Raw genomic sequence first — 27,258 nt, 5'->3', positions numbered from 1 at the left:
AAAATAAAAATAAAAATTAAGGAGAGGCATGCTTAGTCGAGTGATCATAAGAGTCCAGTGAGTAGTGAGGTTGGTTGGGGTAACGACGATTCAGACAGCTAGCTGAGCCATTGGTAGCAAGCTAGCATAGGATGGAAGTCTGATTTTAGCCACCTCGTGTGTTTCCGACAGTAGATTAGTGGGGTTCCGTGTGGTAGAGGGGATCAATCCAATTGGCAAAATAGATATAGTTATAGTGACCCAAGAAAAATTGTCCGATAGATAGACCTATTCAGATAGCAGCCAATAAGACAGCTAACGATTAGCGGGCCGCAGATGGGCGTTCAGGTAACGTTGCGACGGAGGGACCAGTTGGATAACTCCCTCGGGCCGATAACGTCAGTAGTCCATTCATGAAGGCCCGGTGGGGAAGGCCCGGTGCTGCATCCGCAGTAAAACGGGTCCGGATAGGTGATTGTAGTCCAGGAGTGGCTGATGGAACTCTACAGCTGGCTAGCTCTGGAATAATTAATGTTTGCTCCGGGATCGTCGTAAGCCAATAGTCACATGGATAGCAGCTAGCTAGCTGCGAGATCCAGGTGTAAATGTCCAGAGCTTGCGGTTGAAATCTGGGGATATGGAGAGAAAAATAGGTCCGGTATGTTCTGGTCTGAGTCGCGTTGTACAAAACTGGCGATGGCTAAAGTATAGCGGATGACCACAAACCGTGGTTCGCTGAATACTAACGTCTAGCTTCTGGCTAGCTTCTGGCTTGCTTCTGGCTAGCTTCTGGTTAGCTTCTGGTTAGCTTCTGGCTAGCATCTGGTTAGCTTCTGGCTAGCTTCTGGCTAGCTTCTACTGTGGATTTCAGATTTGAGGTAAATAATACTTTTTAAAAATAATTGGTGAGGCGGGTTGCAGGAGAGTGTTTTGAAGTTTAGTTTTTGGAAAAGAAAATATATAAAAGATATGCGAAGAAAGATGTAAATATATATATATACACGGGACACGACAAGACGAGGACAAAGGACGTCTGACTGCTATGCCATCTTGGGGCATCATAATTGTGCAGGAAGTTGTCAAGGAAGTGAGGTGTTTATACTGGACCTCCCGCAACCACTTACTGTCAACCAATCATGTCAATGAGGAGCTATATGGAGCCCTTTGCATTGTTACAAAATTTGGGTAGGCATGGCGATGCTGTACAGAGGTCAATTTGGCCTCTGCATGCCTCTGGAGGCTCTGCAATTGCTTCACACCATCCATATGGCCCCTCCGAACACATATTCAGATCAAGCATACATTGTCTTTAAGTCTTGCATAGTTCCTTTTGTTTCCATATGTTGAAAGTGGCTAATATTACGTTGATTCAATCAAAATTCCTACAGTAAAGGGAAAGGTTGATAGTGTTAACTAATAAGGGGGAAAACTGTAGAAAGTTGAGTGAAGTTCAATCTCGCGCTTCTCTGCACATGCTGATACTTTCTGCACAGCAGTCCTGGGGGAGCTGTGCGCCAGCACATGCACACAATTTGGAACATTGGTCATATACAGTATGTTGGTGAGTAGACATTCACTTTGGTCGTCTTTGTTTTGTTGATAAATTAACAATAAACTCGTGTTGTGTAGGCTAAGTTTACTACAACGTACTGCCACTTGACATCACATAATGAAAAGAAAAACGTAATTTTAATGTAATGCATTGCTCATTGATGTGGTATGTAATCTATCCACCATTCCTGGATCAATCGACCCCGGATTAATCGAGCAGAAAGCAAAGTGACACAAAATTGTGTGAAATAATATCAGATTATTAATTTTACATTTAGATTCGAATAATTGTCGAGTGACGGTATGCCACAGGGAAACGTTATTGAGCAAGTTATTTTTGCCGTCCAAATACAGCGCCTCTCAACAGAAATGCATGAACTTTAAGGAAACGTAAGGGGGAAAAATGTTGTGTGATAAAAGAGCGTTAGCCTAGGCTATGGACGCACATGCACGCAGTTTAGAGGGAACATTGGTCATATGTTGGTGACTAGACATTCACTTTGGTCTTCTTTGTTTTGTTGATAAACTAACATTAACATTGTGTTGTGTAGGCCTAGTCTACTACAATGTACTGCCACTTGACATTACGCAATGAAAATAAAAACGTAACTTTAATGCAATGCATTGCTCATGGATGTGATCTGCAATCCATCCACCAGTCCTGGATCAATCGACCCCCGATTAATCGATCAGGAAGCAAAGTGACACAACGTAGCAAAATAGTGTGGAATAATATAAGATTATTCATATGACATTTAGATTATAATAATTGTCGAGTGATTGTCACAGGGAAACGTTATTGAGCAAGTTAGTTTCGCCGTCCAAATAGAGTGCCTCTTAAAAGAAATGACTGAACTGTGCACATTGCGTTTCATGTGAGGAAATATTGAAGGAAATAGTTTTTTGTGTGATAAAGGAGAAGTAGCCTAGGCTATGCAGCCCGATCTCCCCTTCACCTCGCGCCGGTCAGCTGTTGTTTGTTTACATGGCTGTGTGGCATCAAGTCAACCCTTGGCATCAAACATTGGTCTGGGTGAGTGGCTCTGGTCCAATGCTTTAGTACGCCTTTGATGAAGGCCTATGTGAAAAATAGTATCTTAATTTGCACGTTGTTTCATGTTTGTAGGCTATATCACTTTTCATCAATGTATGCTTTAAATGACTCTCCAATCCGAGACCAGACCCTGTCTGGACCTGACATATTCAGATAACATCTGGACTTGCTCCCCTCACAGACATCTTGAAGAGAGGAGGGAATGCTGCTGATGCTGCTGTGGCTGTGGCTGCCGCCCTGGCCGTGACAGAACCCTGCAGCAGTGGGATCGGTGGGGACAGCTTCTGTCTGTTCTATGACACAAGCACAGGCCAGGTGCGCGGCCTGAACGGCAGGTGAGGGAGTGGCACTGCACTGCCAAGAACCAGTAGCTCATGTTTTGTCATATTTCATTGTGTTGTTTTTAACCACAAACTTTACAACAAGATAAAAACATGTGGTAGGCTAACAGTCAGCATTTTCATCAAAGGGTTATTGTATCATGAATGGTTAGGCTGGTAATATGATCTAATATATTCTCAATGTTTTTGTTGGAAAATAGCCAGTGATCTGTTTCGTACAGTGAGACTCATGTTCACAATGGCAGTTTCATGAAATCGGTATTATGAATACTATGCAGCATAAATGGAGACCGATTCTGACCTTTAAAAGCAGTAGATAAATTCCTTAGCATGCTTTATGTGTTATGACTAACCTTCCTTGATTTACACCCCCCGTTGGTTTTGTAAACAAACATAAAAAATACTCCAACAATCAGTTACTCAGTGAATAATGCCTTTCCCTCTGTTTACATTTACATTTACATTTAAGTCATTTAGCAGACGCTCTTATCCAGAGCGACTTACAAATTGGAAAGTTCATACATATTCATCCTGGTCCCCCCGTGGGAATTGAACCCTGGTCCCCCCGTGGGAATTGAACCCACAACCCTGGCGTTGCAAGCGCCATGCTCTACCAACTGAGCCACACGGGACCAAACTATATGACACTGACAGCCACATACAAATAAATACATGAACACAAGTTTGTTAAACAAAATTGTAATGGAAACGTATTCCAGTGGGTGTATCAATCAAGAAGGCAGTAACTGCCGTCTCGGTTTAAAGATCATGTCAAAGGTTAGGGTCAGTATTAATAAAATATAACCTCATAGTAAGACAACAGATAACCACATCTCCAATGATCTGCCTACAGTTAATTTGGATGGACAATAATAACTACTTAATGTTTGTCAGTTTCACTCTATGAACAGTTACTGCTCTTTTGCTTGATATGGCAGTATAATGGATGCAAGGACTGACCATCGATGAGATCAAAATGATGGGCCTATTGCAACCATTATTGGCCACTGTATTACCGTGAGGTGATCTCTCATTGAACCATCAATATGGACTAAGAGCTGATCTCAGTTGCAACCATTATTGGCCACTGTATTACCACTCTTGCTAAAGCGTGTTAACTTAAAACCTGCTCAGTGAGCAGACTAAGGACAAATTTATTCATTTCAAATAATTGCGTATAATTCAAAGTATTTCCTTGTTTACCACGACAAATATATAGTGTGTGTTTCTTTATGAGTGTGTTATTACCAAGTAATATGTCTTTGGTTGTAGTGTGTGTGTGTGTGTGTGTGTGTGTGTGGGCAGTTCCAGTTGACTCTGGAATAACCAGTGTTATTCATCTTGGCGTTATGTTATTTCGAGCCACTATTGCGTTAGACTTTCTATTTAACCCTAGTGTGTTGCACTGACTGAATATACTGGATTGGTTTCTTACTGACTGGGGTGGCAGCCTTGAACTTATTTGACCATCCAGTTCTGGATCAGTGACCTTGAGCTAATCACTGGCCCATTTGGGTGTGTTGGTAGCCAGTGTGGCTTGCCTGCCTTAGGAATTTTAGGTCTCAGTCATACTAAATTATTTGTGTGTTACTTACTAGACCAACACATTTCGCTTCTGTTGATCCCTGTTTGACTGTGTGCGTGTGTTTGTGTGTGTGTCTTGTTCCAGTGGCCGGGCTCCCAGAGCACAGACAGTGGATCTCCTGGAGAGGTATGGCTACAGTGAGTCTAACCCTATCCCATCCTTCCACGCCCTGAACGCCACCGTGCCGGGGTCCGCGGCCTGCTGGTGTGACACCGTCCGCCTGTTTGGCAGTCAGAAGGTAAAGTATGATGTATGGTTATTTTATTATAGCTCCAGATGGACAATAATGTTTCATTCTTTAGTATGTTATAGAATTTCTACTCTTTTCTATTTCTATTCTATTCTAATGTTTCTAATGCAGTGAGACCCCTCATGTTGTGAAGCAGTGCATTCATAGTGCACATCCATCTTAAAAAAGACATTAGATCTAAAACATCAACAAACGGCTCCTTTCTATCCACTTGTTTTTTTGTAGCTTATCCATGGCAACAACTGAACGAATCTGCACTCTGAGTGCGTCCGTCCTTCAGTAAGCATTAAAAACATGCCCCCCAGTCCCACACACTGTCTGTCCTCTTGTTATTTTTTGATCTAATTTGTTCGTTCTTGACCTGTATTTGACCTGGGTCCAGCGGTTCCTCCCTAGCAGGCACTTGTACTATGTTTCCATGGCTTCCTCAGAGGAGCTGTTGCTTTGTTTTGATCTGTATAGTACATTGTGTTATATTGAGACTTCATACTCATACTTCATACTTTCTCTCCATGGCAACCTGCTGCTGGCTGTTAGGGCAGCTGTATTTATACCTGTAGTTAGAAACAGAATGATATGTAAACATTGATAAACATATTCGCCTCAATTCGTCTGGGCATGGATTCTACAAGGTGTCAAACGCGTTCCACTGGGATGCTGGCCCATGTGGACTCCAATGCTTTTCACAGTTGTGCCAAGTTGGCCGGATGTCCTTTGGGTGGTGGACCCTTCTTGACATAAACCAGTGTGCCAGGCACCTACTACCATATCCGTTCAAATGCACTTTAATATTTTGTCTTGCCCATTCACCCTCTTAATGGCACACATACACAATCCCATGTCTCAATTGTCTCAAAGCTTAAAAATCCTTCTTTAACCTGTATAATAAGTGACATCCATAAGGGATCATAGCTTTCACCTTCATTCACCTGGTCAGTCTATGTCATGGAGTGAGCAGGTGTCTTGAATGTTTTTTAAACTTAGGGTGGGTTGCACCAACATTGATTAACTCTTAAACTGGGTTAAATAAAGGTTTATCTATTAATCTTGGGGCACCAAATTTTAAACCTAGTTTTAAATTAATCCTAGATACATTAAATCCTTCTTCTAATCCAAGTTTAGTTTTCACTTTAATTTTAAGCCTTTTGCTCAATTAATAAAAAATAAATATACATTTAGATTGGAGATTAATGGTAAACTGCCACTTGAGGTGGTTTACCTGAGAAAATGGCAAATCTACTGTGGAGACCAAAACAAGTTCCTCAGAGAATAGTTAGACAGGCTGAATTCTGTTGAGTTTTATGATAATTAACTCATCATTAGCAGGCTAGTTACGTGCCCATTTTGTACAACAATTGAATTGGGGCTTATGATATGCCCAGCCTTGGTACGAATGATGATGTTATGCAACATGCTGTAACAGGCCTGATAACGGTAACATTGTAGAACACCATCCCAACCCGTGAAGCACGGGGGTGGCAGAATCATGTTGTGGAGGTGCTTTGCCTCAGAAGGGACTGGTGCACTTCACAAAATAGATGGCATCATGAGGGATGAAAATTATGTGGATATATTGAAGCAGCATCTCAAGACATCAGTCAGGAAGTTAAAGCTTGGTCGCAAATCGGTCTTCCAAATGGACAATGACCCCAAGTATACTTCCAAAGTTGTGGCAAAATGGCTTAAGGACAACAAAGTCAAGGTTTTGGAGTGACCATCAGAAAGCCCTGACCTCAAGCCTATAGATAATTTGTGGGCAGAACTGAAAAAGCGTGTTCGAGCAAGGAGGCCTACAAACCTACATCTTAGTGTATGTAAACTTCTGACTCACTGGAATTGTGATACAGTGAATTATAAGTGAAATAATCTGTCTGTAAACAATTATTGTAAAAATTACTTGTGTCATGCACAAAGTAGATGTCCTAACCAATTTGCCAAAACTATAGTTTGTTAACAAGACATTTGTGGAGTGGTTGACCTAAGTGTATGTAAACTTCCGACTTCAACTGTACGCTTCCATTAATTTGTTCAACTGGTACCAGCGGACCTTCAGACGAATCTTGTGAGGCCTGTGGGCGTGCTAGAGGAAAAACAACCGACATGTACGTGTTCTTGAGATTCTCACCTTTCCACAGAGGGGTCATAGTGTGTAGCCCAAACTGTTCATTTGCTACAGGAAGAAGTTGGCAGATCGGCTGTACCGAATTCAGATGAGTCCCAAGACGCTGGTGGGGATCGTAGAGTAAAACGGAGAACACCATCGTGTTCGTGAAAGTCTCATCTTTCCATAGATGGGTCATACTAGTTTGTAGGCCAAACCGGATGCTACAGACGATTTTGTGAGAAGACCGATTTTTGGGATGTCTCATGGTCTGACAAACACCCCTCTCGCTCTGTCACGTTTCACAGCAGATGTGGAAGTGTTACATAGGCGGATGCGGTGGATTGAGACTGAAAAAAACCGGATATATCTATCTTAAACTGACATATCTTTATGGTGATGTTTTTATTATGCTAATTAGATTCCCGTGGGGCGTGAACATCGACCTTAGGGTTTTTTAAACCTAACCCTAGCCTCAACCACAGTGCTAACTATTATGCATTACCCTAACCTTAAATTTCAACCAAAAAGCGTAAAACAATTATCATGAATTTCTACAATATAGACCGTTTATACTTTGTGGCTGTGGTAACTAGTGGAAACCTTAACTCCTTAACTGTGTGTTTCCTGTTCTTGTGTGTCTACAAGCTCTCTCTCCAGGATGTCTTGAGGCCCGCCTCCGACCTCGCACTGTGTGGGTTCCCCGTTGCCCAGGTGACCGCGCACCACTGGGCCAAGTGGGTCCGTACCATGAGGGCTGCAGGGAGGGAGCTGGGAAGAGACTTCCTGATTAAGAACGATGCGCCCAAACATGGACAGGTGTTCTCCAACCCTCATCTGGCCCAAACTTTCCAGGTAACCCTGTCCTTGACTGAGAGGAGAATCAGTGATGCGCAACATTTCTCAGAGAGGAGTGTCTGTGTGTGCATTTCTCACTACCGGGGCAGGCTCAACTCTACTGTGTATAGTATTGATCTCTGGTGTCATGCCTGACAGGTTTGTTCCTTTCACCCGTGAGTCCCTGAGTCACTAGTCTGATTTTAATTGAGTAAGAGGGTAGACTCCGCCCCAAAATCTGTATACGCGAAAATAAGCGTTAAGCAGACCATGTGAGGAGTTTTTGTATGGGGGGCAATGAAAGCGTGTCGAGGCTTATTTGATCTAATAGAAGTTTCATAATGCTTAGGACTTAAGTTGTTACGAATGTACTGATATAAGTGTAATGCACGTGACATTCCGGCAAGTTTGAGAAAAACAATTTTATATCGGAGTTGTGCCTGCTGTTCACAGGCGTATCTGCCCTCATTGGCTAGAAAGTTCCCACCAGATCTCGCCTTCTCCCGCCTGCCTATCGCCTTTGCGGACATGTATTTCTATTGTTAGAGGGGCCAGTCAACCATCTTTTCTATATAATACATCTTTGATAAAACCAATAGCTCGTCTACTCATGATGATGTATTGCCTGTTTGTTTTTTGCTTTTGAAGCACTTGAAATGTACTTCTGTTATGAAAAGCGCTATAGAAGTTGAATACATTAATATTAGTATTTATTACTGAGGGATGCCATGGATAACATGGATACCATCAGGCCATCATCCATTCATAATCACATTCAGTTGATTATTCTTTTCTGTTCATTGATTCTTTTCAGTTCATATCAACTGACCCACAACTCCTTCCACGGGAATGGCGTGTGTTCAATGTCAAACTGTTTGTGGTGACACATTCCCTGTTGGCGAGGAAACACATCACCTATTATTGACGGCGTCTGTTATCAGTCCTGTACACTAAGGAGCCCCTAGCCCAGTCCTTCCCAAATAGTGGGGCGCGCCCCCCTGGGAGGGGCTCGGAGCGATGCCAGCGTGTGACCCCGGGGAACATGCTTTTTTTTGCCGCAGGGAGTAGGTGCAGATAACAAACCCTTAAGAGACACCAAAAATATTTAACAGGGATGATAAGAAAGGCGGAGAGAGACGGAGATAATGAGACAAACGTAAGTCTCCCGAAAGCTAAGACGAGGAAATATGACGACGTGTATGTAGCACTTGGCTTCACTGTGACTACGGTGGGAGAGGAGAAAAGACCGGTATGTTTACTGTGTCTAAAAATGTTGGCAGCATGAAGCCAAATAAATGAATGCGTCACTTAAAGACATTACACCCCAATCACGCTGTTAAGCCGCTTGAGTTTTTTCAGCGAAAACGTGCTGAATATTACCAACAATCGTCCCGCTCTGCAAAACGTTCTCATTGTAGCCATTAATCCTGACTTCCTCATTTTGCTAAAAAAAATCAGCACAAATTGTTTTATTCATTTTTGTTTTATAAGTTAAAGTGTTTCATATATTGTGCTCCTGAGTTAATGTTGCTGATCAATTTGAATGTATTATTATTTATTGATTATATTTAATTTTATTTTTCAGTATCTAATGGTCAAAAAATGTTTACAGTTTAAATAAGGCTTGAATTTTTTTTTTTTTTCAGGCAAAGTGATGCACTTTAAGTCTTTTCTGTTACAGACTAAAAAACAATGTTAATAAAGTTATTCTTTGTTGTAAGTTGATCTATATTTCTTTCTTTTTTTGTTTTCTTTAATGTTAATAAGGATACAATGTTATGCAGAGGTGTACCTATAACAATTTTATAGACAAATGATACTATTTACAGTAGCGGCGGAGAGTTGGGGGCGGCGCGAAATGTTTACTTCTTCCTAGGGGGGGGGGGGCGTAACAGAAAATAATTGAGAAGCACTGCCCTAGCCTAAGTGGGCTGACATGTCACGTGTACACAGAAACTCCTTTCTGACTCACATTGCGCTCACTGGAATATCAGATGAGTAGTTTTGTTATCGTGTCACTCCCAAATATGCATGTAAATATATCCCAGTCATTGATTGATTCATTGATTGATTGATTGATATCTCCGATCAGGAGCTGGGCCAGCACGGTAAAGTAGGGTTCTATGAAGGCAGAGTGGCAAAGTCGATTGTTGATGTCATCATTCGGAACGGAGGAGTGATGAGTCTGGAGGACCTACGTGACCATGACAGCGAGGAGATCAGACCCATCCACACTGACTACAGGGTAGGTTCAAGGACACACAACACGCCACAACCAACTAAACAGGAATTTGATACTGTAGGGATGGATCACAGTGACACAATGTTCATGTTGCTATCAATCCCTTACTGTGGTCTCTCTCTCTCTCTCTGTCTCTCTTTCTCTCCCTCTGTCTCTCTCAGGGTGTGAGGCTATGGGAAGTCCCTCCTAACGGTCAAGGCATGGCAGCACTCATGGCCCTCAATATACTGGAGAACTTCCCCATCAAAGGTAGCTACATCTTAACCTTCAGTCTCCCCAACGAAGGACAACCCCAGCTACGTAGTAATTGTGGGGAAGAGCATAGATATATAAACTCCACTGAGACAGTGAGTACATTTACATGAACACTAATAATTTGATCTTAAACCGATTATGGTAGCAGGCAGAGTATGGCATTAGTCATATAAACACCTTACTCTGCTTATCTTAATTGAAGTAAGCATACGCCAATTAAAACCCCTGGTTTTCTGGGAAATCTTTTGAGTTATGAGGACATGTGAACACCTTAATCGGCGTTCCAGCGGGGTGTATTTGATCTGCGCATGTGTTAGCACCAGCCGTGCGAGCTTCCCTGTTTAGCGCGAGTGAAGTGAGTTCAGAACAACTGAAAGTATGCCTCTTAGAAGTCGTTTTCACATACAAACTTTATATGTCCGAATAAAATAGGCTTCCCAAAAAATGACATGGTAGAACGTTTATTTTGATTGGCAATTTTCTGCATTTATCAAAGTCCTATCATGTCACCTGATTTCAGATGTGTCCATGGAAGCAGGATTATTAGGGAAATCGTTGACGTTTTAATCTAACTATTATATTAATCTGATTTAACAACTCAATCGGAGTTCCAGCGGTGTATTTGATTTGCGCATGTAACTGTACTTTGTGTGTTTAATTATAACTTACGGCAACACTTTTCAATCGTTGCTTTGATATGAATCAAACGGAAATGATCATATAAGGCTTAGCCACCTGTTATTCACAGTGAGGATATTTTGTTGACCCGTCTTGACTTTCCACAAAGACCCTCCGACCCTGGGTCTGTTCCAGAATCGGAGTTGACAAACACTGGCCTGTTCAATGCAACCCACTGATTGATTCTCTTTGTGTGTGTCTGTGCTCTGCAGAGATGGGTCATAACAGTGCACGTTACCTCCATGTGTTGGCTGAGGCCCTGAAGCTGAGCCTGGCTGATACAGTCCATTACTGTGCTGACCCGGATCATGTTAAAGTCCCTCTGGAGAGTCTACTCTCTAAAGACTACAGCCTGCAGCTCTCACACACCATACAAATGGACAGGTAAGACCAAAAAGGTGTGTGTGTGTGTGTGCGTGCGTGCGCTTGTTATGAGTGAGCAAGTGAGAGAAAAATAATTAGAGGGAGAGAGTTAGTAAGTGCAAGAGAGAGAGAGAGAATGTCTCGACCCATGACAGGATCAGGGCTTTGAGTGAATGACACCTTTTTTTTTTCAAGGACCAGAGAGAAATGTTCTCTTGTTGCTGGGTCGTTCATGAATTGTGGTGGCATTTGGGCATGGCATTTAGGAAAAAATTTAATCTATTTTGTATTTATTTCAATGTATTTGGGTACATCTTCCCATTCTAAATCAACTAATATGGCAGCTTAATGACTTTAAATACTTTTTACCATTAGGATAACATTGTGCCACCAGTAGGAGTAGTAACACGAATGATGGTAACACTAATGAGATATTTTAGGTTATTGAAGATTTTCTTAAATGGAGGCCACAGATTTCTTAAATGGAGGCCACAGGCCAATTATTTAAAAATAATTTACTGCAGTGATATGATTATTACTTTTGCTCACAATGTTATTTCCCTTCATTTAAATTGAGTAACACTGGACTCAGACACCAAATTATTAATGGAATCCTCAAAATTATGACATACTAAAAGGGTGTGATTAGCTAATAATTGTATGTAACAACAGTGACATAAAACTGAGGGACAGACATTACACTAGTAAAAACAATAGGTATTTTAATAGATAATTGATCTATACAATATATTGTTATAGTGTTTTAGTTACTCAGCTCCATGTTCTTGGATTTATCTCCAGACCAACTTGAAACTCCAGGATCTTGTTTCCTTGGAGGAGTTTGGTTGACTCACATGTTACTGAAGAATGTGATCGTCAAATCAAATCAAAGTTTATTTGTGATGTGTGCCGAATACAGCAGGTGTAGACCTTACAGTGAAGTGCTTACTTACAGGCTCTAACCAATAGTGCAAAAAAGTTATTAGGTGAACAATAGGTAGGTAAAGAAATAAAACAACAGTAAAAAGACAGGCTCGATACAGTAGCGAGGCTACATACAGAGACCGGTTAGTCAGGCTGATTGAGGTAGTATGTGCATGAATGTATAGTTAAAGTGACTATGCATATATGATAAACAGAGAGTAGCAGCAGCGTAAAAAGAGGGGTTGGGGGGGCACACAATGCAAATTGTCCGGGTAGCCATTTGATTACCTGTTCAGGAGTCTTATGGCTTGGGGTAAAAACTGTTGAGAAGTCTTTTTGTCCTAGACTTGGCACTCCGGTACCGCTTGCCATGCGGTAGTAGAGAGAACAGTCTATGACTGGGGTGGCTGGGGTCTTTGACAATTTTTAGGGCCTTCCTCTGACACCGCCTATGTGTAGAGGTCCTGGATGGCAGCTTAGCCCCAGTAAAGTACTGGGACGTACGCAATACCGTGTAACCACGCCAGCCCAGGATCTCCACATCTGGCTTCTTCACCTGCGGGATCGTCTGAGACCAGCCTCCCAGACAGCTGATGAAACTGAGGAGTATTTCAGTCTGTAATAAAGCCCTTTTGTGGGGAAAAACTCATTGTGATTTGCTGGGCTTGGCTCCCCGGTGGGTGGGCCTATACCCTCCCAGGCCCACCCGTTGCTGCGCCCCAGTCATGTGCAATCCATAGATTAGGGCCTCATTTATTTATTTAAATTGACTTTGAGTTCCTTATATTAACTGCAATCCTGTAAAATCTTTATATTTTTGTTCAGTAGGGGCAGGGGAACATAGATAGTAATATGTTTTCACAACAAAACATATTTCAATAAACAGTTGACAGCCTCTCTCTGTGTGCTTGAGAAAGGAATGAAGGAGAGAGAGGAGGAGATGGAAATGCACTATGGTGAGATATTCTGTAGTTAAAGTTAATGTGTCAGCCTATTAGTTATGAAAATATTTAAAAATATGCTATTACTAGGCTATTCAAATACAAATTCACTATAATTGTAGGCTAACTCTGAATTAGTTTAATTTTGGAGTATAGGCAAGACCAATTATGTACCAAAGACAGTTTAAATAAATGATTTCCCCCCCCTTTTTTTCTGCCATGCATAATATGCGGTAGGCTATGTATTGTATAATGGCACAATCATTATTTTAATTAAAGTTTATGTGACTGAGAGGCTCAAATTCGTCTTATGTCGCAAAATTTGAAATAGTGTTTTTTACATTGAAAGTAGAGACTCAGAGCTACAAAATGGTATATCATACACTGCATTTGAGGAACAATGGGAAAGTAATTTTGCTTTGAAAGTTGATAAACTTGTAAACTCACTTTTGAGAAAATGGCCTTTGAATATTTTGGTACTACTACTGGAGAGCCCTTCTTTGTCTACACCCATTCAGCATTGTTCACACCCTCTTAAGCTTTAGCACCACCCATTACTTTAATGGTTGATCAGAGCGTTCTGTACAAACAACAGCAGTCAAGCACCCCTGTCAAGCACACAGATTCAAAATAGCTATTGATAACAAATGTGTATTTTGTGGTTGTGACCCAGAGACTCTTGACCATTTATTTTGGGACTGTTCTTATGTCAGAAGATTTTGGAGTGAGTTAGAAGATTTTATTTTAAAAGAAACTACTATTAATGTTAATTTGAAAGACTGATTTATTTTGATCCAAATTAAATGGACCCTGATTTAACTTTCATTGTTGATTTGTTTATTTTTTTAAATAAAGTGTGTGGAGAACAAACCCCTCTTCACATTGTATAAGATAGATTTTAAATATTATTTAGAAATTATCAGTAAGTGTAAAAAGAAAAAGCAATACATACCATAAAACTTTTTGACAACTTAAAAATGTATCTCGATATGTAATACCGAGATACATTTTAAAAGTTTATTTAGTGTTGTTTGTACATTAATGTTTTTGTATTTGTTTTGTTGTTAATAATAATAAAATACAAAAATAACAATCAAGCAGACAAGCTAACTTGCTAGCTACTTCCAAACACAATGAGAGAACAGCTCACTGAACATTACTCGCCCTTGCAGAGCTAGTTAGACTGTTATGTTATCCACAGCGTTGGTGACTGCAACTGTGCTGTCAGTTTGTAAATTCAGAGCGTTTCGCTCTCCAAGCGTTCAGAGCGCACACTGGACGCTATGGCCGATGAGTAGTGTTGATCCAAACATTTTTACCTCAGAACGGTAGTCAAGCACCTAAGCTAAATGGCTAACATTGGCTAGCTTGCTAGCTACTTCCAGACACTTAATGAGAGAACACCCCACTCTGATCATTTTACTCGCCCTTGCAGAGCTGATTAGGCTGTTTTCATTTCAGAGCCTGGGGAGTGTAACTGTGCTGCTGGTAACAAATTAATTGCACTTTTCCCCTGATGTTTACCGACACCGGTCATATTCAAATGGTGTTGAGCGTTCGTAAATTCATCAGTTATTCTGCGCTCTGGCACACTCAGACAAGAGTGCTCTGAAATCGTAGTAGATGGTTACGAACGCACCCGAAATGGTTACTTGCATAGTGGGGTCTTTTGTTAAAACAGTTAGATTAATTGACCAATCTAAAAAACATGTAGCTGACATAGGCTAATTGAGTGACTGACATAACAAGAGAAAAACTGCAGATGCACAACCAAATTTTGAAATTGAAACGTTTTTTTAAGACAGCCACCAAATATGCCCACGGTATCAAATACTTATTCAGCATCTATTGATATTGACACCTTTGGAGCGTTCAAGTTCTTGGTATGATGGATTATATTGAAAAAACGTCAGAGATTGTCTGAAGACATCCTGTTCCATATAAACCCTGTTTGATCTGAGTGAATCAACTTTTGTATTACCGTTTCTATGCGAAAAGCCAATACCTTAGCAATGCTTTTGTAATCCACATTCAAGAGTGATCCTGTGCGGAAGAATCCGCATAACAATGGATCCCTATCTTTCTTTTTAAGTAGGGTGATTGTAGCCAAATGTAGTGACTAGTGAAGTACATTTTTCTGTAGAGTTTTTGATAGCATAAGTAACAAAAGGCTTTAGTAACTTGGGACGAAAGTGTCTATAAAATTAGCAGGAGATTTCCCATTTTGTAGATTACTGATGGCCTACAACAATTCACCTGGGGTAATGTTTCTATCCATATAAATTTTTTGTGGTTCACTTATAATTGGTAAAATGGCCTTATTAAGGAAATTGTCTATATTCTCTTTCGAACTTTTGTTTTCAGATTCATCCAGTTTGTGTTAAAATATTTTAAAGACTGAGTCTATTTCAGAAGGATCCATTAGGGGTTTGAATGCTATGGGTGGTATGTTCCTCTTCCCCGCAAGCATTTTCGAATGGCCATGGCCAGTCCCGCTCCTGCCATGGAGAGGGACTGGACACTGTGCCTGGACTGGGCACCGGCACCGAGGAAGGCTCCGGCCTTGGAGCGGGACTGGACGCCGTGCCTGGACTGGGCACCGGCGCAGAGGAAGACTCCTGCCATGGAGCAGGACTGGACACCGTGCCTGGACTGGGCATCGGCGCAGGTTGCACCGGACTGATGACATGCTCCTCCGGTCGAGTGCGTGGAGCCGGCACAGGCCACTCCGGACTGGGGAGGTGCACTGGAGGCCTGATGCGTGGAGTCGGGCACTAGTGGCACCGGACTGGTGACACGCTCTTCAGGGTGAGTGCGGGGAGTTGGCACAGGACGTACCGGACTGGGGAGGTGCACTGGAGGCCTGATGCGTGGGGCCGGTACAGGTGGCACCGGGCTGGTGACACGCACCTCTGGGCGAATGCGAGGAGGAGGCACAGGACGTACTGGACTGTGGAGGCGCACTGGAGGCCTGATGCGTGGGGCCGGTACAGGTGGCACCGGGCTGGTGACACGCACCTCAGGGCGAGTGCGGGGAGGAGGCACAGAATGTACTGGACTGTGGAGGCGCACTGGAGGTCTAGAGCGTAGAGCTGGCACAACGCGTCCTGGACCAATGACCACCTTCGCACAGCATGCGTGGGGAGCTGGCACAGGACGCACTGGGCTGTGAAGGCGCACTGGGGACACAGTGCGTAGAACCGGCGCAGGATGTACTGAACCCTGAAGGCGTACTGGAGACCAGGAGCGCTGAGCCAGCACAACCCGTCCTGGACAGATACCCATTTTAGCACGACTAGTGCGAGAAGCTGGCACAGAACGCACCGGGCTGTGGAGGCGCACTGGAGACACGGTGCGTAGAACCGATAAACATGGCACCTGAACGGTGACCAACTCCACACGATGAGTACAGGGAGTTGGTTCTGGTTCCCATCGCTCCGCCAACCACCCCGTGCCCCCCCCACTTTTTTTGGGAGGCTGCCTCTCGGGTTTCCGTCGTGGCCGTGAACCCCGGTTTTGTCGTTGTTGCTCTTTCGCTGCTTCCGACTGTTTCCACGGCAGGCCTTCATATCTCTCCAAGACTTCCTCCCAAGTCCAGGATATTCTCTCCTCAACCTCCTTCAAAGACCAGGATGCCATCTCCTCCCGGGCATGCTGCTTGGTCCAGTTGTGGTGGGATCTTCTGTCACGATCGTTAGAATCATTGGACCAAGGCGTAGCGTGTGTAGAGTTCCACATGTTTTAATCAATGAAACTCACCAAAACAAAGACAGAAAACAAACGAACCGTGAAGTAATGCAGTGTTAACAGGCACTACACAAAAACAAGATCCCACCAACAACAGGTGGGAAAAGGCTGCCTAAATATGTTGTAGAATGCCCATCCTAATCACACCCTGACTGCACCAAATAGAGAAATAAAAAGGCTCTCTAAGGTCAGGGCGTGACACATTTATATAGGAGTGGTTAAAACATGCTAATTATGATCCTCTGGTATGCCATCCAGCCCTGGAGCTTTCCCAGACTTAAAGGCTTTAATTGCATCAAGAAGTTCCTCCTCTGTAATTTGGCCTTCACATGAGTCTTTCTGTACAGATGGTAGTTTTACATTATTAATAGGAAAAAATCCATACAATTAGCTTCGGTTATTGGAGATGGAGGAGACTGAAACGAAAACATATGGTTAAAGTACTTTAATTCCTATTTCAAAATATTGTTTGGTGAATCATGAGTGACTCAGTCATTTGTAACAAGTTTCAGTACATTTTTGAAGAATGTTGAAGGTTGAAAAATATTTTGGTGCATTTTTCCCCATATGCCATCCAGTTCGCATTATTTTTATAATATAAACTCAGCAAAAAAAGACATTTCCCTTTTTCAGGACCCTATCTTTCAAAAATAATTCGTAAAAATCCAAATAACTTCACAGATCTTCATTCTAAAGGGTTTAAACACTGTTTCCCATGCTTGTTCAATGAACCATAAACAATTAATGAACATGCACGTGTGGAACGGTCGTTAAGACACTAACAGCATAGGTAGGCAATTAAGGTCACAGTTATGACAACTTAGGAAACTAAAGAGGCCTTTCTACTGACTCTGAAAAACACCAAAAGAAAGTTGCCTAGGGTCCTTGCTCATCTGCGTGAACGTGCCTTAGGCATGCTGCAAGGAGGCATGAGGACTACAGATGTGGCCAGGGCAATAAATTGCAATGTCCGTACTGTGAGACCCCTAAGACAGCGCTACAGGGAGATAGGATGGACAGCTGATCGTCCTCACAGTGGCAGACCATGTGTAACAACACCTGCACAGGTACGCTACATCCAAACATCACACCTGCGGGACAGGTACAGGATGGCAACAACAACTGCCCGAGTTACACCAGGAATGCACAATCCCTCCATCAGTGCTCAGACTGTCCGCAATAGGCTGAGAGAGGCTGGACTGAGGGCTTGTAGGCCTGTTACAAGGCAGGTACTCACCAGACATCACCGGCAACAACGTTGCCAATGGGCACAAACCCACCATCGCTGGACCAGACAGGACTGGCAGAAAGTGCTCTTCACTGACGAGTCGCAGTTTTGTCTCACCAGGGGTGATTGTCAGACTCGCGTTTATTGCCGAAGGAATGAGCGTTACAACGAGACCTGTACTCTGGAGCGGGATCAATTTGTAGGTGGATGGTCCATCATGGTCTGGGGCGGTGTGTCACAGCATCATCGGACTGAGCTTGTTGTCATTGTAGGCAATCTCAACGCTGTGCGTTACAGAGAAGACAACCTCCTCCCTCATGTGGTACCCTTCCTGCAGGCTCATCCTGACATGACCCTCCATTATGACAGTGCCACCAACCATACTGCTCTTTCTGTGCGTGATTTCCTGCAAGACAGGAATGTCAGTGTTCTGCCATGGCCAGCAAAGAGCCCGGATCTCAATCCCATTGAGCACGTCTGGGACCTGTTTGATCGGAGGGTGAGGACTAGGGCCATTCCCCCCAGAAATGTCCGGGAACTTGCAGGTCCCTTGGTGGAAGAGTGGGGTAACATCTCACAGCAAGAACTGGCACATCTGGTGCAGTCCATGAGGAGGAGATGCACTGCAGTACTTAATGCAGCTGGTGGCCACACCAGATACCGACTGTTACTTTTGATCTTGACCCCCCCCCCCCCCCCCCCCCTTTGTTCAGGGACACATTATTCAATTTATGTTAGTCACATGTCTATGGAACTTGTTCACTTTATGTCTCAGTTGTTGAATCTTGTTATGTTCATACAAATATTTACAAATGTTAAGTTTGCTGAAAATAAACGCATTTGACAGTGAGAGGACGTTTCTTTTTTTGCCTAGTTTATTTTACTGGATCTTTCTTGAATAAGTTCCTCCATTTCTTTTTGTTTTTCCTCTAACTTACTCTGAGCCTCTATGGTACAGTTTTTATTGCTATCTATCTGTACTGTTAGTCCTTCAATTTCCTTTATTAATATGGACTCTTTTGACCTAAATTGGTTTTGTTTTATAGAATAGTACTGAATTGCATGGCCTCTAAAGGCACATTTAAAAGTGTCCCATACAATAAAGGGATCTGCTGTACCTATGTTATGTTGGATAAAGTCAGTTATAAATTATTCTGTCCTAGTTAAAAACAAATTATCATCCAGTAGGCTTTGATAAAATGTCCAATATCCTCGCCCACGTGGAAATTCTGTAAGAGTAATATACACTGCTCAAAAAAATAAAGGGAACACTTAAACAACACAATGTAACCTTTTTGCCACAGTTCGCATTAATGTGCCATCCTGGATGAACTGCACTACCTGAGCCACTTGTGTGGGTTGTAGACTCCGTCTCATGCTACCACTAGAGTGAGAGCACCGCCAGCATTCAAAAGTGACCAAAACATCAGCAAGGAAGCATAGGAACTGAGAAGTGGTCTGTGGTCACCACCTGCAGAATCACTCCTGTTTTGGGGGGTGTCTTGCTAATTGCCTATAATTTCCACCTTTTGTCTATTCCATTTGCACAACAGCATGTGAAATTTATTGTCAATCAGTGTTGCTTCCTAAGTGGACAGTTTGATTTCACAGAAGTGTGATTGACTTGGAGTTACATTGTGTTGTTTAAGTGTTCCCTTTATTTTTTTGAGCAGTGTATATGCCAATTATGTGATGGTCCGACCGCATTCTGTCCCCTATCAACACTTTTTAAACTTTTGGTGCCAGAGAGAATGACATAAGAAAGTAATTAAGACGACTGGCTTGATTAAACCTCTGCCATATACAGTGGGGAGAAGAAGTAATTGATACACTGCCGATTTTGCAGGTTTTCCTACTTACAAAGCATGTAGAGGTCTGTCATTTTTATCATAGGTACACTTCAACTGTGAGAGACGGAATCGAAAACAAAAATCCAGAAAATCACATTGTATGATTTTTAAGTAATTAATTTGCATTTTATTGCATGACATAAGTATTTGATACATCAGAAAAGCAGAACTTAATATTTGGTACAGAAACCTTTGTTTGCAATTACAGAGATCATACGTTTCCTGTAGTTCTTGACCAGGTTTGCACACACTGCAGCAGGGATTTTGGCCCACTCCTCCATACAGACCTTCTCCAGATCCTTCAGGTTTCGGGGCTGTCGCTGGGCAATACGGACTTTCAGCTCCCTCCAAAGATTTTCTATTGGGTTCAGGTCTGGAGACTGGCTAGGCCACTCCAGGACCTTGAGATGCTTCTTACGGAGCCACTCCTTAGTTGCCCTGGCTGTGTGTTTCGGGTCGTTGTCATGCTGGAAGACCCAGCCACGACCCATCTTCAATGCTCTTACTGAGGGAAGGAGGTTGTTGGCCAAGATCTCGCGATACATGGCCCCATCCATCCCCCCCTCAATACGGTGCAGTCGCCCTGTCCCCTTTGTAGAAAAGCATCCCCCAAAGAATGATGTTTCCACCTCCATGCTTCACGGTTGGGATGGTGTTCTTGGGGTTGTACTCATCCTTCTTCTTCCTCCAAACACGGCGAGTGGAGTTTAGACCAAAAAGCTCTATTTTTGTCTCATCAGACCACATGACCGTCTCCCATTCCTCTTCTGGATCATCCAGATGGTCATTGGCAAACTTCAGACGGGCCTGGACATGCGCTGGCTTGAGCAGGGGGACCTTGCGTGCGCTGCAGGATTTGAATCCATGACGGCGTAGTGTGTTATTAATGGTTTTCTTCGAGACTGTGGTCCCAGCTCTCTTCAGGTCATTGACCAGGTCCTGCTGTGTAGTTCTGGGCTGATCCCTCACCTTCCTCATGATCATTGATGCCCCACGAGGTGAGATCTTGCATGGAGCCCCATACCGAGGGTGATTGACCGTCATCTTGAACTTCTTCCATTTTCTAATAATTGCGCCAACAGTTGTTGCCTTCTCACCAAGCTGCTTGTCTATTGTCCTGTAGCCCATCCCAGCCTTGTGCAGGTCTACAATTTTATCCCTGATGTCCTTACACAGCTCTCTGGTCTTGGCCATTGTGGAGAGGTTGGAGTCTGTTTGATTGAGTGTGTGGACAGGTGTCTTTTATACAGGTAACGAGTTCAAACAGGTGCAGTTAATACAGGTAATGAGTGGAGAACAAGAGGGCTTCTTAAAGAAAAACTAACAGGTCTGTGAGAGCCGGAATTCTTACTGGTTGGTAGGTGATCAAATACTTAAGTCATGCAATAAAATGCAAATGAATTACTTAAAAATCATACAATATGATTTTCTGGATTTTTGTTTTAGATTCCGTCTGTCACAGTTGAAGTGTACATATGATAAAAATTACAGACCTCTACATGCTTTGTAAGTTGGAAAACCTGCAAAATCGGCAGTGTATCAATACTTGTTCTCCCCACTGTATATCTCACAAGGTCATGGTATTTAAGCCTCCAAATATCGACTAATTCCAATATATTCATGACATTCATGATTTCCTTAATTGCCTGGGTGGGTGATAGTTTGTAGTGTGATTTCCTTTACGGTCCATAGAGGTATTTAAAACCGTATTATAATCTCCCACCATAATAATAGAGTTTTGTGTTGCTCGTATGGTTGATACATTTTTATATTTTCAAAGAAGCATGGATCATAATTATTTGGACCGTATAGGTTAATAATTAAAATAAAAATGACTGTTAATTAATATCATCACCCCTTTTGAATTTCTTTGCCCATGGTAGAAATATATTTCGCCCCCCAGTCCTTTTTCCACAAAACTTCTTCTAAAATTGTTGAATGAGTTTCCTGTACAACAATAGATATTATATTCCTTCTCTTTTAGCCAGGTAAATACTGATCATCTTCTTATTATCTGCTAAGCCATTACAATTATAACTGGCTATACTTATTTCACCACTTACCATAATGAGACACAAGTTTAAATTCTATTTATCATAATATATGTTTGTAAACGTACCATTAAATATAACATGATGATTGAGTGTCTATATAGCTTTACCATGATATTTGCATTGCTACTAAGTAAACCTCCAATTGGTCCCCACTATTCCACCCGCTAAAAGCCCTCCTCCCGAGTTGGGTTGTCATCCCAATGACCGGCAGACCGCACCCGACCCCCCCGGATCCCATGGCACCGGAGAGACCGGGACCCATCCTTTGAAAAGAGCACACAGTGCCACCCACAGAACAGAAGCAGATCAACCGCCAAAAGCATTTCCATTACCCTCACCTCGATTTGTATTATATATAGCTCCCACATAAACAGGCCATGCATTTCTCAATGGCTGCTGAGGACTGGGGTGCACAGTGTAGCCAAAGTAATTAGTGATGAGCACAAACACTTGTTCTCACTCAATGGAGTTGACATCCACTCAGAAAGACTAATTTTCATGTGTGTCTGCATGTGTATGAGAAAGTCTAATTCCTGTTTATTTACAGTAATTAAATTAATCCCCCGGAGTGCTCTTTCTCTCTCTCTCTCTCTCTCTCTCTCTCTCTCTCTCTCTCTCTCCCATTCCTCAGGGCCAGCGTCATGGCGGAGCGTGATGTGCCCACAGGAAGTGACACGGTGTATTTCACGGTGGTGGACGGCCAGGGCAACGCCTGCTCATTCATCAACAGTAACTACATGGGCTTCGGAACTGGTCTGGTGCCTCAGAGCTGTGGCTTCTCCCTGCAAGTGAGTGGCAGCCTGTCTCGGTCGTTGAGGAACCAAGCGCTAAATTCAATCCGTACCCCAATTGAAATGTAAAGGTTATTTCCAATTGAACCGAAATATGCAGCTTTTCCCGTGAATGCAGTCTCTGCAAACTCAGGAACATTGCCTTCGAATTTCTATCACGCTATAGGGCGGATCTTCTGCGATACAGATTGAAACTACGGAATAGAACTATGGGAATAGAAAGGAAACTTTTTATTGTCAATATTTAGGCTTCAAGTTTATTCTAGTCCTGACACAAATAGTTACATTTGCACTATGCAGAAATCGCTCCGCCATTTCCTGTTTGCTAAAACTCTGAAAAGCTTATGTGACAAAATAAGTTAGTATAGTGTAGAGAATCATTGTACCGTTTAAACCGCTGTGAAGTATATTTTACATAACCAAAAATATTGTTGTTTTAGCTGTTTGTAGCTGATGTACAAAGCTAAAAGTAAAAGACGCAAAAACAAAACTTAAGAATGGGAAGCATAGAAATAGCGCACATAGAACAGATCCACCGCTTTCAAGTAGAATGATAGATCGATCTATGAATCACATTTCTGTGAATTTGATCAGGTCGCCCAAAATGTGACATATTGCCACATTTACATAGTTCGGAATACACACACCCACACTCTGTGTCCCATCAGAACCGAGGTGCTCACTTCTCTCTGGAGCGTAGCCATGGTAACTGTGTAGGCCCGGGGAAGAGACCGTACCACACCATCATCCCGGCCCTGCTGACCGACCCCGCCTCTGGACGCCTACTCTGCTCCCTCGGTGTCATGGGAGCCTTTATGCAGCCGCAGGGCCACATACAGGTGCCCACACACACACACACACACACACACACACACACACACACACACACACACTCTCTCTCTCTCTCTCTCTCTCTCTCTCTCTCTCTCTCTCTCTCTCTCTCTCTCTCTCTCTCTCTCTCTCTCTCTCTCTCTCTCTCTCTCTCTCTCTCTCTCTCTCTCTCTCTCTCTCTCTCTCTCTCTCTCTCTCTCTCTCTCTCTCTCTCTCTCTCTCTCTCTCTCTCTCTCTCTCTCTCTCTCTCTCTCTCTCTCTCTCTCTCTCTCTCACACTTTCCTGGTGCTTTAGTTTAGTGGCCTGTGTTCTCTCTCTCCTCTCCATCCAGGTGTTGCTGAACATGCTGGAGTTTGGGATGAACCCCCAAGAGGCGCTAGATGCCCCTCGCATGTATGTGCAGCATGACAAGGCTGGTAAGCTCTCTGTGAACCAGGCTAGAGGCCAGGCCACATGACCCTCCTTTCTCTCTCTCTCTCTCTCTCTCTGATGTTAATCAGCCAACCCACAGTAGAAATATGCTTACTGTACTGTAGATCAGGTAGAGTAACCCTAACCCCCCTCCCCCCTCGATGCCCAGACCTTCTGCCTGACGGACTATGTTAACATGTTTAGTAAACTACACTATAATATTTTGCCTGCATCAGGAAGAAATACTATCATAATTTGGTCTAAGAAACATGCACACACATGTTGTTAGTAATGCATAGAGATAGGAAAGTGTGTGAAAATGCTATATATATTTGTCATAATAAAAACTCTGGGGTTATGGATCCACATGTCCTACCGGAAATCCTGCTTTATCTGTATCCTCTCCTCTCACAGCGCAGCAGTGGCGTGTCAATTTGGAGGTGGGTGTCGACGAGGGTGTTGCTGAAGACCTGGAAAAGCGTAGCCATGTGGTTTGCTGGCCTATCACTGGCCATGACCGGAGTCAGTTTGGGCGAGGCCAGGTCATCTCAGTAGGGGATTGGTGGAACCTGTCTACCCAGGAAGCAGAGCCTAATGTTAGGGTGTTGTGGGCAGGATCAGACCCCAGAGCTGATGGTTGTGCCCAGGGGTACTAGTGACTAGGGCTGCACAATATCGGCAAAAAAATCTCATAGCGATTTTTTGAACCAAATATTGCAATTGCGATTTGGCTTGCGATATAGATCCAAACATCTGGGTGAACTTTTGGAATCAGTGAAATAGAATGATTTATATTAAGAAGCAAAGTAGAAAGCAGCATTGATCTTGTTTGGGAGAGAGACGTCAAACAGAGTAAACTATAAAAACAGATGTTACACGCAGCTTAGTGGCGGTTCAAAATATTGCATGCAATATGGATCTCTTGCATTATGGATATTGCACATGTCAATATTGCGATTTTGATGTGAATTTGAATAATCGTGCAGCTCTACATTTTTCGTAAAAACGATTCCAAAAGGGTTCTTCGACTGTCCCCATAGGAGAACCCTTTTTGGTTCCAGGTAAAACCCTTTTTGGTTCCAGGTAGAATCATTTTGTGTTCCATGTAGAACCCTCCGTGGAAAGGGTTCTATATGGAACCCAAAATGGTTCTACTTGGAACCAAAAGGGTTCTGCTTGGAACCATCATTCAACGTGTTCTCCTATGGGGACAACCGGAGACCCTTTTAGGTTCTAGATAGAACCTTTTTTTCTGAGAGTACTAGTGACCCTCTCCCCTCCCTAGGGGGAGCTAGAGAGCTTACAGAATCTTTACAGTATGACTGTGCACTACACTTGTCCACTCACTGACCATGTTTACATGCACAGCAATATCCCGTTATTATTCAGGATACTAAAGTATTCTGTTTTTGAGTTGACGCATATACACATCATATAAACATTATGAGAAACTCGGATAAGATGCCTGTTTTTGCTTATAGTTTTGGACATTTGGTAGGCCTTATTATATTTTCCAACATTTGGTAGGCTATTTGTTTGTCAACTATAGTTTGATACATGCAGCTTCTCTTCTGTCATTATTTGTTGCCCCAGAAGACTAAATACAGTAGTGCTCACCAGAATAATGTTGTAAATCGATAGAATGCATTAGTAGTCTAGTTAACACCAGTAAATTTCTCTGTTTTGTGTAGGGACCGTGGAGAAAACGCAATAACTCCAAAACAGTGGTCTGTGCAAAATGTCCAAAATGTAATCAGTTTGACCGGTTTTAAGAAAATGAAAAGCTGAGAAAATGACAAAATATGTTTCTGAGAAGACTTCAGTTCATCTTAGGTGTGATTGAAATACTGTCTGCTTGCATAACAGTGTCAAAGATAACACATTACATGTGCATTCACATTTCTAAAGCGATGCTGAAAGAAAGAAATCATGTTTCTCATCTCCTGTTCCTGAGACAAAATGAACATTTGTTGTGTAATTTCACATCAAGAAATGCATAATTCTGCAGGAGTTAATGTTATATTATACCAAAGTGTTGTTTAATACTCATTTTTGATTAGCTAGAAGGGCATTCTAGGATGCACATTAAAACCAGATAAAGGCACAGTTGGAAAAGATATTGGAACACCTTGCAATCATGATGCAATAAGCGCCTACATTTTTTATTTAATACATTTTTTATTTCACCTTTATTTAATCAGGTAGGCCAGTTGAGAACAAGTTCTCATTTACAACTGCAGACCTAATTCCTCATTTACATATGTAGACCGTACTTGCTACAAAGTTACAGAAAGCTAAACCAACAACCACACAAACCGAAATTGGATACATTGTAAACGCAGGTCCAATGAGGACAACCTTAGCTAGCATTGATTTGTTTTTACAGAGACATATTTTTTGGAGCATCTGATGACCTAACGTGGTGAGTGATGAACATGAATTTCTCTGGTCCCTACAGTTGCAGTCATGACACAAGTGACGCTATGCTGTCAAATCCTCCCACGTTTCTAGTTTGACCAGCTATTTTTACCAACTGATCTTTTTTTATTTGGTTGTCATATTGGCAGTTTTGCTGGGAGACAAAATATATAGATAGCTTCTTGCCTAGTTTTTGATATGCAGTGCGGTCTCCTCGTAATGAACAGTGTCGAGTGACCTGATGAGATGGCAAACTTTTCTAGCTATGCCAGGCATATTCAGGCATCATCAGCTCATTGTTAAGGATTTATCTAAATTAATATCAATAGAAAACAGTTACTTTCCTGTTATTCTGGCCCAGATGTCGTGGCTGTTTTAGCCGTAGCTAGCTGGCTAGTTAGAAAGCAAGGGAAAATAACTTTGCCAGCGAGCATACCAACAGAACATAAAGAACGAGTGACAAGGTGATGTCCATAAATATCTAACTAATTGAACGAACGACTGGGTTGCATCTTTAGCAACAAAAAGACGAGAAAGTATGAATTTGCTTATATAAATGAAAAGATAAATAAAAAAAATGTTATTTCTACCGGTAAATATGTGCTTATAGTATTGTTTTATTTGGCAACTGTGTTATAAACGGGATAAACACCTTAGACCAGGTATTCCCAAACTGGGTACGCGCAATGCCGTCGGGGGTACGCCCCCAAAAAATGTGATTCACATTTAAAAATCTATATATAGAAAAACTGCGAAAAAAGAAACGTCCCTTTTTCAGGACCCTGTCTTTCAAAGATAATTTGTAAAAATCCAAATAACTTCAAGGT

General features: G+C 42.4%; 1 protein-coding gene across 2 annotated transcripts; it reads left to right on the top strand.

Annotated features, from left to right (window-relative positions):
- Positions 1 to 1,437: 1,437 nt before the first annotated feature.
- LOC129855660 (glutathione hydrolase-like YwrD proenzyme) lies at positions 1,438 to 27,028 on the top strand. Of its 2 annotated transcripts, none has more exons than XM_055923557.1 (11): positions 1,438 to 1,540; positions 2,766 to 2,919; positions 4,595 to 4,748; positions 7,510 to 7,716; positions 9,791 to 9,943; positions 10,102 to 10,189; positions 11,086 to 11,257; positions 22,612 to 22,768; positions 23,440 to 23,610; positions 23,934 to 24,018; positions 24,428 to 27,028. In XM_055923557.1, exons 1-11 carry the CDS (start codon positions 1,501 to 1,503, stop codon positions 24,667 to 24,669), a joined length of 1,623 nt encoding a protein of 540 aa, XP_055779532.1. In that variant the 5' UTR covers positions 1,438 to 1,500; the 3' UTR covers positions 24,670 to 27,028. The 2 variants fall into 2 exon arrangements, with proteins under 2 accessions (XP_055779532.1, XP_055779530.1); XM_055923555.1 differs by lacking the exon at positions 1,438 to 1,540 and adding an exon at positions 1,770 to 2,563.
- The last annotated feature ends 230 nt before the right edge of the window (positions 27,029 to 27,258 follow it).

This window comes from Salvelinus fontinalis, chromosome 5 (assembly GCF_029448725.1).
Source record: "Salvelinus fontinalis isolate EN_2023a chromosome 5, ASM2944872v1, whole genome shotgun sequence".
In the NCBI taxonomy this organism is placed as follows: Eukaryota; Metazoa; Chordata; class Actinopteri; order Salmoniformes; family Salmonidae; genus Salvelinus; species Salvelinus fontinalis.
This window is presented reverse-complemented; position numbering and strand designations above follow the sequence as displayed.

Bases quoted from the DNA above. Each gene is read 5' to 3' on its own strand.
- LOC129855660 (XM_055923555.1), top strand. From the start codon at position 2,464: ATGCAGCCCGATCTCCCCTTCACCTCGCGCCGGTCAGCTGTTGTTTGT. The intron at 2,564-2,765 runs GTGAGTGGCTCT...CTCCCCTCACAG, and splicing joins GGCATCAAACATTGGTCTGG to ACATCTTGAAGAGAGGAGGG. The intron at 24,019-24,427 runs GTAAGCTCTCTG...CTCCTCTCACAG, and splicing joins TGTGCAGCATGACAAGGCTG to CGCAGCAGTGGCGTGTCAAT.